Source organism: Drosophila guanche, unplaced genomic scaffold, assembly GCF_900245975.1.
Source record: "Drosophila guanche unplaced genomic scaffold, DGUA_6, whole genome shotgun sequence".
Lineage (NCBI taxonomy): Eukaryota > Metazoa > Arthropoda > Insecta > Diptera > Drosophilidae > Drosophila > Drosophila guanche.
This window is the reverse complement of record NW_022995743.1, coordinates 1,006,883-1,019,394: the sequence shown is the minus strand read 5'-3', so window position 1 is coordinate 1,019,394 and position 12,512 is coordinate 1,006,883. Positions and strand designations below refer to the sequence as shown.

At 51.0% G+C, this 12,512-nt stretch overlaps 1 protein-coding gene across 5 annotated transcripts in view; it reads left to right on the top strand.

Annotated features, from left to right (window-relative positions):
* Positions 1-12,512, top strand: part of LOC117578815 (putative polypeptide N-acetylgalactosaminyltransferase 9) — a 55,427-nt gene that overhangs the window by 23,602 nt on the left and 19,313 nt on the right. For all 5 annotated transcript variants that reach the window (XR_004573396.1, XM_034264569.1, XM_034264567.1 and 2 more), the window contains 3 exons: positions 4,728-5,096; positions 5,156-5,320; positions 6,209-6,402. Coding sequence is in view for 4 of the 5 variants with exons in the window: in XM_034264569.1 (XP_034120460.1) it covers positions 4,728-5,096; positions 5,156-5,320; positions 6,209-6,402 (728 nt within the window). In the remaining variant the exon portion in view is untranslated. The remainder of the gene's footprint in view (positions 1-4,727; positions 5,097-5,155; positions 5,321-6,208; positions 6,403-12,512) is intronic.

Genomic DNA, 12,512 nt, shown 5'->3' with positions numbered 1-12,512 from the left:
CTGCCCCCGAGCGAGCCTTGGCCTTGGAGATTGCTCCATAAAAGGAGAGCTCCAAGCTTAGCTCCAAGAGCTAATTGGAAGCAGTCCCACTGCCAGCCAGCCAATCCCTTTGCCATCGCATGAAACTAATCAATTCTTTTCTCTGCAAATTAGTTCTCTCTATGGGAAAAGTTTTCCTTTTTCTTCTCGTACTCCATTTCCGTTTCATTTGCTGGCTGGCTGGCTGGCAATCTTCCCCAAGATTACTTTCCCATTTTCCCAGCGATTGAGCATCCTTTTTGCCTTTTTGCCTCGCTCCTTGGCGTGCTCCTTTTGTTGCTTGCTGTGCGCCGAACAATAAGCATTTATATTGAAATCAGTTGCACATTTATTTCCATTCCGGAACCCGCACAAATGGAAGCACACCGCTGGGTTCTTGCTCCCTGTTTATCGTTGCTGGGAAATCTCTTTCTTGCTCTTGTCCCTGGACGCTTTGCACTTCATTTCCACGCAATCGCTTGCAACTAATTCCCATCAATTCAATGCACACACACACACATCCTTCTGGGGCGAATGCATTTTGGGTCACCAGCAGCAGCAGCTGGCCGAAGAAGCCGAAACCGAAACCGAACCTGATACCATCCAAATGGAGGATAATGGCACATGCATATGGGTATGGGGGCAGCCTCCCCTCTGACAAAAAAACTTGCTGCTGCTGCTGCTGCTGCTGCTGTCACACTTCCTCGTTTTTCTCTGGTGGCCGCCACCGCCTTTGTGCCTTCAAGAAAATTTCTAACAAGTTTTACAACAATGTCGAAGATGCCAGCGGCAAATACTAACAACCCGAACAACCCGAACGCTGCAGCAACATTTGCAACTGCAACGGCAACTGCAACAACAACAGCACGAGCACGAGCACTTAACAACTTGGAATTGCTGCCAAACAACATTTTCAATGTCAGGCGAGTGCACAGGGATAGAAAGACATAGACAGACAGACAGACAGACAGACGGGCATTCTCGCATTCAACTTTTGGGCGGGGAGGAAGCACCGACTAATGAGGCTGTCAGCAGCGACTAAGAGATACCCTTTAGCCGCTTTGGATTCCATATTCCATACAAAATATTTAACCACAAGTGAAACTTGAGTCTGCGTTAGTTTTACTTGCTAATCAAGTCAAGAGAGGGAGCAGCAGCAGCAGCAGCAGCAGCAAGTGGAGAGTGGAGACAGACAGATGCAGAGCCAGCGACCGACACTAGTTCCTGGCCATGGGATAGATTTTTACTCAATGGACACTTGACTGGTGGCTCGGCTCTCTGCCCGGGCAAATCAATGAAGCCCGTCTGGGGCCTCCGGCCAGGCATGACTCGAGCAGGGCAGAGGGAGGAATAGACAGAGCTCGCTTGTAGCTTCCTGCTGCATGTGTGTGTGCACGCCCTCCTGCTCCATCCGCCATCTATTGGCCCTCGCATGTGGAAGAAGCATTTAAGATTGCATCAGCATGTGGTCGACTGACCATCAGTCGACAGACACAGGTACATGGGGCATGGGAGCAGGGAGCATGGCGCAAGATCTACAACATCCAAGTTTCTCCCTCCCCAGGCCAGGCACAGTGGCGGGAGGGACAATGCACGTATTTGCAATTTCGCATATCATGTTTGCATCTCTCGCTCGCTCTCTGCGCTCTCTGCTCGCCTCCATCGTCATAATCATCGTTGAGGTGGCAAAGCTACAAGTTGGATCCTTTGCAGCTCCAGCAGCAGCTGCCCCATGGCGTCAAAATTGTGTGCAAGCCAACAAACGTTTACCAACACTCGGCGGGGATCCAGGCAGGATCCACAGATCCACAGTGGTTCTGCGGCTATAAAACTATCAAATTCACCCATGCAAAATCTCTTTTTCGGTTTGGTCTTTCCTTTGTGCTGCAAATTACTTTTTCCTAGACAAGAGTTTATTTTTTGTACACGCAGAATTCTGCTATACTTTTTATGGCACATCCCAAATCCAAGACTCGACGTTTTATGGTCCACTCGATGGGGTGCCCTGCGATCTTCGGCAGTCCTCTAGTCTTCGATCTGTGTGCCTGTGTGCCTGTGCCCCTGGCTGGGGCCACGTTGTTCATAGCTGGTAATTAGTGTTGTTGTACTTATTGGCTTTGGCCTTGGGGGCGCGTTACCAGCACCAGCACCAGCACCAAAAGATGCAACAACGAGACGCGCGAGAGCGTCGTGGTACCAACACGACGTTTATCGCGCGTTCGCATCGAGTTCCTTAGGGTCCAACTCCTCGACTGGCCAGGCCAACCCATCCCACCAGCAAACCAGCCTTCTGGCCATGTTATCTCGATCGTTGGCCCTACTGCCTGGGATACCTTTTCCTGGCCCCTGCCCCCAGACTCGGGCCAGACTCAGGCCAGATCTGCTGCCACATGCATAATTCTCGTTTTTACAATTTAGCAGCAATAATGATTTTATACCATATGCAAGGCAACGTCATAGACACGCCCACCAATGGTCTCCCCCCTTGCTTGCTGCATGCCACAAGCACGGCACAAGAGCAGATTGATTTGCCCTGCCCTCACGTTTCCTTTTTCCGCAGTGCTTTTCCTGTTTTTAATCAATGCTAATCCCAGATCCCCCGCTAATGCTCGCATGTCTCTTGTCATTGCCTTTGCCAAAGGCCGCCCCAAAGGCCGCCCCGCTGCGTGGGGAGCTCACACGTGACTCGCCCTAACCTCATTCGCTGTGCGAAATAACGGTACTTTGGCATATTATGTTACAGTTATGCGCCAAACATGACAAAGGAGAGAGCGGGAGCCAGGCAAAGCCATTTGTCATGCTGCTATCCACCTTCATCCCTCCTCCACCTGCTGCTGCTCCTCCTGCTCTCTCCTTGCCTGCCAATAGCCAAACATTTATAGCTTCCTGTCACGCTCAGGCGTGTCTCCCTCGAGCGCTGCTCTGCGCTGCGATTGTCTTTGCTTGTTCGCTCTCCCCATGCTGCCTCCACCCACCCCATGATGGGGCGAAATGTCACTGGAAATCGCAATGCAGAGCAGGCGGCATTTCGGGTGCCAGCAAATATTCAATTTTAATGGAAATTATCTTCAGTCTAAGAAGAAGGCAAACGGAATAAATTCTCTTGCTGTTGCTGTTGCTGTTGCTGTTGCTGTTTCTGTGTAACCTTTGGCCCCACCTATGCGTGCGCGTGGGCGTGTCCCTAATTGGTTTAGGGACTCCTGCAGGGAGGAACCCAACCCAACAGTGGCCAGTGGCCCATAAATATGAAAACAGTGAATCAATAAAAGACATCAAATCCAGTTCTTTTTTTCTCTCTTTTATGTTCTTGCTGATGATAATGCAAAACCACAACAGCAGCAAAAAGACTGAGAGGGCGGGGAGGAGGCTCCCTCCTCTGTGGCTATTCCGCAATGAAGTTGTTGCCACGGCAACGGGCGACAAATCATAGAATTTATGAGTGAAAACCACCCGCACCGCTCCTTTCCATTTGAGTCCCCGATTTAAGGGGATTTTTTCCATTTTTGTGCGTACAAATTTATTGTCGGCTGATTGGCCAGCTCCATAATGCGGCTAAAAAACACCCAATAGCCATCCCATTCCCCCCACTATCCCTGCCATAGCCCGCCATCCTTTAGCTGCTCTTCCCAGCCTGCTCATTTGCAGCATTTTATGGCTTTTTATTTTCGCCAGAGCTAGCTTTTTGCGCTTATTGAAATTGAAATGATTGTGGTAATTGAAATGTTCTTGCATCGCTGGCTTTCCATGGCGGACGGTCGATGCGCCAGAAATATGTTCCCCGATTGGCACATAAAGAAGAGTTTTGTGAACAGAAAAAGAAAACAGTTCATTGGAGCAAAAGTTGCCCTAATGGCAGCCAACTGAGTTCTGTTTTTATTGAGTTTTAATTGAACAGGTTCTGATTGTGATTATGATAGAGAAAAGGAATGTGGGGGGGACACAGGGAGCTAGATGCCAAAAGATTCCTTTTAGTTCGAGGGTTCGATTTCGTTCCCCGTTCAATCCGTGTAGGGCAAACCCACAAGCTTAGGCAAATGTAATTTCAAGATGGAAATCCAGTTTAATTAAATTGCTGAGTCCTTTAAGCAGGGTCTCGGCGCTGTGTACCTGAAAAATCCATTAGCAGGGAACCCGAGGATAGAGGATAGAGGAAAGGCACACAGACAGGCGATGGCCAATAAGTGTCACTTGTGGCTGACAAATCGCATAAAAAGCAGCAGCAGCAGCAGGATGTGCTCCGAGGAGTTCAAACCCAGTAAGGAGGAGGCGATGACTGAGAACAGGAGAATATTTCATATTTCCATGCAAATGCAAATAACACAATAATAAAATGCACAGCAAGAACCCACACACACACACACAGACACAACTGGGAGCAGTAGTTGGGGGATGGACACACATGAGAAAATGTTGCAGAGGCAAACGATTTTTCATAGCCATGTGAAGGACCCCCCAAAGCCGGAGTAGCTCCTGATGATGGCAACTTTTTATGTGAAATGCACTGCGATTTATCTGAACAGGAAGGGAGTGCTTGTCTCTGTGTGGGTTTATTTTGTCATAAATTTCACGCACAACAGGGCTCCTCTGCAAGCGCATATTTCTGTGGTGCTCATCGTACCTTCACCTGCAATTTGAAGGCAAATCAAATCAGACAGTAAATGCAAACATATTTCTAACGATTCGCTCGGCTTCTCTCTCTCTCTTTGCAGATACGAGACAAGTGATAGATCCTCCTGTAAACTTTGAGGAAAGTTTGGGGGAAATGGGCAAACCCGTCACCCTGCCCAACGTGATATCCGATGAGATGAAGAAGGCCGTGGACGATGGCTGGACGAACAATGCCTTCAACCAGTATGTCTCCGATCTGATATCGGTGCACCGCACTCTGCCGGATCCCCGGGATGCCTGGTGCAAGGATACGGCTCGATATCTCAGCAATCTGCCAGCGACAGACATCATCATCTGCTTCCACAACGAGGCGTGGACCGTGCTGCTGCGCACGGTGCACTCCGTGCTGGACAGATCCCCGGAACACCTCATTGGCAAGATTATCCTCGTGGATGACTACAGCAATATGCGTGAGTATAGCAGCAGCTTGACTCTGTGTGCATGGATCTAAATTGGCTCCCCTTTGCAGCTCATCTCAAGAAGCAGCTGGAGGACTACTTTGCCGCCTATCCCAAGGTGCAGATTGTCAGGGGCCAGAAGCGCGAGGGTCTCATACGCGCACGCCTGCTGGGCGCCTCGTATGCCAAGTCGCCAGTTTTGACTTACTTGGATTCCCATTGCGAGTGCACCGAAGGTGAGAGTTGGCCTAAAACGGGAATGCCTAAAAGTAGGCAGCACACGAGCCACCCCGTAGCTGTAGCATACTTTTGAGAGGCTTTGACATAATTGCATTTTCATAAATAACATTTATTCGGTAACGTTAAATGATTGACAGAGAGCCTCACTCTCTCTCGCTTGAATCCATCGATGATTGAATCTCATGACCTGCCAGCATGGTAATTGGCCCCTCAAATGTGCTCCTAATTGAGTAGCCAGGCCAAAAATGCAGGGCAACATAAATATTTAAATATATGCGGCAGCCAAAAGAGCACAAAAGTAGAATTGAATCCAATTTAAATGCAGAACATTTCATTGCTGTTCTACAAGGCAATTTCGCTATGCGGGAATCCTCCTGGGTGTGGACTCCTCTGGAGCAGTCTCTTTGCTGGTTTATGGTCGAGACGGTCTAACGTTCTGTTTGTAGCATTTTTGATGGCCATCAAACGAAATCCGTTGGGCCGCAATCCGAAAATGATGCCAATAAAACAAGAGGCCCCCGCCGACTCAGAGTCGAGTAAACTTGAACCTCGCCACCACTCGATAAGCTCAATGACTGCCAAGTCACAAGGAGCAAAAGTAACAAAAGGCAATCAATTTAGTTTATTAAGAAAGTTGCAACAAAAGCTGGCGATTGGTTGTCAAAAACAAAACCGTAAGCCGAAAGCCCAAAGCCGAAAGCCCAAAGCGAAGCAATTTCTCCTCTGTTCATGAGGATGGATGAATGAAAGGAGCGATATATGGGATGAGATGATGGGTTTGGGGTTGGGAAAGCAATTGAAAAGCAATTAAGCGCCGAGTCGTCGTCGTGGTTGTTGTATTTTCGCAATTTCAATTCATGTTTCATTCTCTTCTGTTTGCACAGGCTGGCTGGAGCCGCTGCTGGATCGCATCGCACGGAACTCCACCACCGTCGTCTGTCCGGTCATCGATGTCATCAACGATGATACCTTGGAGTATCACTATCGCGACTCCAGCGGCGTCAATGTGGGCGGCTTTGATTGGAGTTTGCAGTTCAGCTGGCACGCAGTGCCCGAGCGCGAGAAGAAGCGCCACAATGTGAGTAGATTTTCAATTTTGAATATTATTGCATCCACCCGAATGCCAGCATGGAGCGGGATTAATACTGCCGCTAGTCTATCTTTTGGGGTTTGAGTTGTGTTTGTTTTTCCCCTATGGTTGCCATGGTTTTGCCATGGTTTTGCCATTGTGCGTAAACGTATCCCCGCGAAACGTTTGCCAAATGGGGTTATTCCCGCCGCTCCGTTTCCCACTCGGAATGCCAAAAACATGAAGCCGCTTAAAGCGCTCGAACGTGACTACAAAAACGGAATGTTTGCCGTAGAAAAGGGAGGTCCCTGCCCCTGTGCGCGGACACAGACACAGAAACGGAAACAACCATTCACACGTACAGGCCACAAAAGTGTCGTTCGCAATATGAGCCATTAGAACTAAGCAGATGAGCTGGCGGTGCAAATTCGGCAGGAACTTGAGATGAATTAGCGTTGAGGAAAAGTGAAAGTTGGCAGCGTTTTGTGGGTTGTTTATCTAGGAGCAATGTCTCGAGGGCAGAGCCAACAAAAAAATGGAACTATTTTCCAAATAGTTTAGTTGCAGGCAAAAGGAAAAGTTGTACGAAACATAAACAGATACTGCTGGGGCAGAGCGAAGTGCCATAAATGCTGCTTCTTTATATTGAGCAGAATCCAGAAGGAAAGTGTGTCAGCAGCCATAAACTCCTTCTAATATTAGTTGGAATTTATTGATTAACTTGTGTAAAGAGCCTTTAACACGCACTATGCCGGTCCCAGCGGATTTCGCATTGCCCATCCCGCATCCCGTTGCTGAGGCTAAAAGAAATGGCTTTTGCAATTTATGGCCGCCTGTGCGGGCCACGTACACACAGTTACCCATACTCTGACACGCAATTAGATACTTCAGCACACACACACACATACACACATACACACATACAGCATACAGAGTGGAAGAGGGAGACGGACAAAGTGCTCCACAAATGGACATTCGAAACTGTCGATGGGCTTTCCAGTCGCTGACAGCTGCTGCCTGTTCGTGTTTCCCTCCATCTGAATGAAGGGAAAATTCTCCTTGACTGACTCAGCCAAACCATTTTCCATTTTCCATTTGCCGCTTTTCACGTAGCAGCAGCAGCAGCAGCAGCTTCTCGCCGCATCCGTGACTTCGACACCTCCTCTTCTGTCTGCAGCCAGACAGACAGACTCCAGGATGCCTTTTTTCAATTTGCTTAACATTTTAATTAAAAGTTCATAATTACAACGTTTTCTCTCGCTGTCTGCCTGTTCTCTGTCTCTGTCTCTGTTTCTGACTCGGCTAATGGCGAATGGAGTGAATTGGCTCGAGTGTAAGCGATATTACGCATACGCCCAGTGGCATAAAGGCCACAAATTACAAACGGAAATGGAGATCAGCAGAAATGGAGCACGGAGGCAGGAGGCAGCAGCAGCACAGCCATGACACTGCAATTAAAAGCCAAAAATGTTAACAGCAATTTGTCACCACTGCTGGCAGGCGAACGAATGCCCTGCACAGAGAGGGTAGAACCCATTTAGGATCTTCGATTGCCAGTGAAGATTTCTGGCAGTAAACTGAGCGCAGATTATGCTCATATGATGAAGGGTATCATCCAATTCGACTGCCGGCAGCATCCATTCTTGCTGCTGCTTCTGTTTCTGATGTTGCCATTGCCGTTGCCGTTGCCGTTGCAGTGGCAGCAACGCATTCGGCTTTTTGCGGCGTAAATATCTGGCATAATTGTTTTTACAAGCGCCAAGGGGATTTATGAGAACATTGTTGCCGAAAAATCCTTGCTTGCACTGGCAAATTGTTGTTGCAGTTAGCTGCTTTCTGCCTCTGCCTCTGCCTGCTGCCTGCTGCTACTTCCTGGCGACATGCGGCGTGCAATTTGGTCTCCATCCTCGCCTCGCCAACCCATGCCTGGCCCCGCCCCAAGTTGCACTTAGCAGCTAAATCAAGTAAGGCACATCCTGTCTCCGCCGCTCGCCTCAGCCACCATTGGCAATTTGCCGACTCGCAAAAGGGGCCACCGAGGCAGTGAAACGGAAGCCCATAAATGTTGCTCCGTGTGCCACATGTGTGCCGACAATGATAATGGCTCAGCGAGGAAGATTTCTCTCCGTGTCTCTGTTGGTGTAAAGTTTTTGCCTGAAATGGAAAATATTTAAGCGAATGGGCAATGCTCTCGAACGCGCATTTGCCAGCATAAATCCTCAGCAATATCTTATGGTATCGCCCGTCAGCAGGTATATGGCATATCCTTCCTCATCCTCCTCCGCATGCTCCTGCCGCTGCACAGCTGTTGACAGTCCCAAAGCTGCTCGAATGAAAATCCCACCAACTTTGGATGTCTGTCCAAAGTTGCTTAACTTGTTACGAGTTGCCAGTCGAAAGGGGGAGGAGCAGCAGCAGCAGCAGCAGCAGCAGCACAAACAGAGCAACAGCCGCATCGCATAGGGAATCAAAAATATATATTCGTTATGGGCAATGCCATCGCCATCTCCTCAAAAGTTTTTCCTGCAGCGTTTGTTTGTGTTTTCTCGGGGGAGGTGAAAAGTTGAAATTTATTTTGTATTTTTTCATGAAAAATACTTCCTTTTGCTGCAAAAGCTAATGGATGCGGCAACTGGCACTCCCTGCCTGCCCTCCGCCTGCCGCCTCATTGAATCAATCAAATCCGATTTAACAACTGCAAATCCAGAGCAGTTAATCATTTTAAACAACTTAATGCAAGTGCTGAAAGTTTTTGCCTTTCCCCCCCCCCGAATGTTGTTTTTCCACCCGACTTTCCTTCGTGTTTGCTGCCTTCCGCCACCGGGAGTTTTCTTCTGCCATCTGCTCGAAATTGTGCTATTTTTGCAGCATTTATTTGAGAGCAACGGCAATGGGATTTAAATATTTAAGGAACGAACCAAACATCATAAAAACTAATTCGCTTCGTTTGCCGCCCGCCTCCGGCATGGTAATATTATGCCATATAACCAAACATGTAACTACATATGCTGCATGCATGTGTGTGTTTTTTTTTTTTGTATTCATTTGTTTAATCCTTCTAATTAATTATCTAGCTTTAATAATACTTTAAATATAATAATAATAATAATACTTCTTACACTAGTGGGTATACTCATACTAAGGGCCGTATTTTCTGGTGGGAGTGGGCGCCCGTCGCGCGCGGTACTGCCGCAAAGCATTGCTTCGCACGCTCGAAGGCTCCTACTCCGCCTCCTGTTTACGACTCCTCTCCAATGCTCTCAGCGTTCGCATAACGCTCGAGGCGAACTCTGCGGTCGCTTCCCATGTCCTTGGCTCGGCCAGCATGATCGGCACCAAGGTCTCGGAGGAGATCCTGGCGCCTACTGCTGTCTCCATGCGGTGTCGCTCGTGGTCGAACCGGTGGCATTCGAAGAGGACGTGCTGTGCATCCTCCACTATGCCGGTGCCGCACTCTGGGCACCAGTCCTCCGTCTCGTGGCCAAAGCGCTTGAGGTAGCTGCGGAAGCAGCCATGACCGCTAAGCGCTTGGGTGAGGTAAAAATCTACCCGGCCGTGCTTCCTCTCCATCCAGGCTTGCAGCTTCGGTATGAGGGTGTAAGTCCAGCGCCCCTTAGTTGACCTGTCCCACTGGTTCTGCCATCTGCTGATGCTGTTCCTCCTCGCTGCAGCCTTCAGCTCTGCTCTTGTCGCATCGCTTTCGCCCTGCACGGCTGTATGGATCTCCGCTCTCTCCCTTATTAGCTCCCTGAGTGGGACTTGCCCCGCAATGACTAGCGCGGCTTCGTCCGACACAGTCCGGAACGAGCACGCTATTCGTAGGGCACACAGCCTGTACGTCGCCTCAACGCCTCGCATGTAGGTCTTTACCTGAGCGGCTTTCGCCCACGCGGGCGCTGCGTACAGGATCTGCGACGTCACAACACTCGTCAGGAGCTTCCGCGTTGCCTGCTTCGGACCTCTGGTGTTGAGGAGCATCCGTGAGAGCGCTCCTGCGGTTCCGCTGGCCTTCCTCTGCACGTACTCCAAGTGCTCCTTGAAGGAGAGGCGAGTGTCGATGAGCACCCCGAGGTACTTGATTGCCCTCTGCGAGCGTATCGTGGTGCCACCGACCTGCACACTTGCAGTCTCTACAGCTTTCCGGCTCGATATGAGCACCGCCTCGGTCTTCTGCGCTGCCAGGTCCAATCCGGCGACCGTAAGCCACGACTCCACGGCTCGGACGGCCGCGTTGGCGAGCTCCTCCACTGCGGCAAGGTGCTTGGCCACCACTACTATGGCGACGTCATCCGCAAACCCCACCATGCTGGTGTTGGCTGGCATCGGGAGTCTCAGGACTCCGTCGTACATGGCGTTCCAGAGCAGGGGTCCCAAAACGGAGCCTTGAGGGACTCCGGCTGAGACTTTGTATGCCCTGGAACCCATACTGGTCTCGTACGTCAGCACCCTGTCGCTGAAGTAGCTACGCGCTATCCTCTGTAGGTAACCAGGGATGTTGAACCGCTGTAGGGCCTCTAGCGTGCGGCTCCAATCTGCCGAGTTAAAGGCGTTCCTTATGTCAAGTGTCACCACGAGACAGTAGGATTTGGATCCNCACGGCTCGGACGGCCGCGTTGGCGAGCTCCTCCACTGCGGCAAGGTGCTTGGCCACCACTACTATGGCGACGTCATCCGCAAACCCCACCATGCTGGTGTTGGCTGGCATCGGGAGTCTCAGGACTCCGTCGTACATGGCGTTCCAGAGCAGGGGTCCCAAAACGGAGCCTTGAGGGACTCCGGCTGAGACTTTGTATGCCCTGGAACCCATACTGGTCTCGTACGTCAGCACCCTGTCGCTGAAGTAGCTACGCGCTATCTTCTGTAGGTAACCAGGGATGTTGAACCGCTGTAGGGCCTCTAGCGTGCGGCTCCAATCTGCCGAGTTAAAGGCGTTCCTTATGTCAAGTGTCACCACGAGACAGTAGGATTTGGATCCTCCTCTCCATCTGGAGCCAGCGCATGCTTCCTCTGCCGTTTTGACCACCTTGGAGATGGCGTCCAGCGTCGACTTCCCCTTCCTGAACCCGTATTGCTCCGGGGATAGGCCGCCTGCTGCTTCGATGGCTGCGCTCAGCCTCGTGGCGATCACCTTCTCAAAGACCTTCCCTATCGTGTCCAGGAGGCAGATGGGCCTGTACGAGGATGCCTCACCCGGCGGCTTGCCCGGCTTGGACAGCAAAAGGAGCCGTTGCCTCTTCCACCTCGATGGGAACGTACCCTCGTGTAGGCATCTGTTGAACAGACCCATGACCTCGCTTGGGATCAGCGCTAGTGCCAGCTTCGTCGCTCGGTTGGGAATCGCGTCCGGCCCCGGTGCCTTCTTGGGGTTCAGGTCTCTGCCTGCCCGCAGCACCTCTTCCTCCGTGACCTCGCGGATGTCGTCCAGGCTGTGCTCTGGGCTCGGGGATGTTGTTATGGGCCGCCCTTGCGGGAACAAGGTCATAACTATCCCCTCCAGCACTACTGGGTCTGTCGGGGCTCTGCTTCCGGCGTTGATGTTCTTTACCACCATCTTGTAGGCGCCTCCCCAGGGGTCCTCCTCTGCGGCGTCGCACAGCTTGAGGAAGCACTCTCTTTTGCTGTCTCTGATGGCGGTCTTCAACTCCTTCCGCGCGACTTTGTATGCCTCGCAGCAAGTCACTAGACGCGGAGTTCCCCTGGCTCGTTGGAGCTGTCTTCTCGCTCTGTGGCAGATTTTGCGGAGCTCGGCGATGTCCTCGTTCCACCAGAAGACTGGGGCATGGTGTTTCCCAAACGCACTTCGCTGTAGCATGCTCTGGTCGCAAGCCGCTTCCACTGCCTCCCCCAGCTGGGTCGCCCACTCGTTGGCTCCACCGGTCTCTGGTGCCGTGTGGATACGGAGGGCGCTTGCGAAGGCCTGTGTCCGCAGCGTGGCCTGCCGATACGCCTTCCTATTCTGGGTCTGAGTAGGGGCTGCTCTTCCTGGGTCCGGTTCGCCAAACACGCACTCGATGGCCTCGTGGTCGCTAGCGGTGTAGGCGTTGCTGATTTTCCAACAAGCGGTTCTGGCCAACGCTCTGCTGGCGAATGTGAGGTCGATGACTGACCCCATGCCTCCC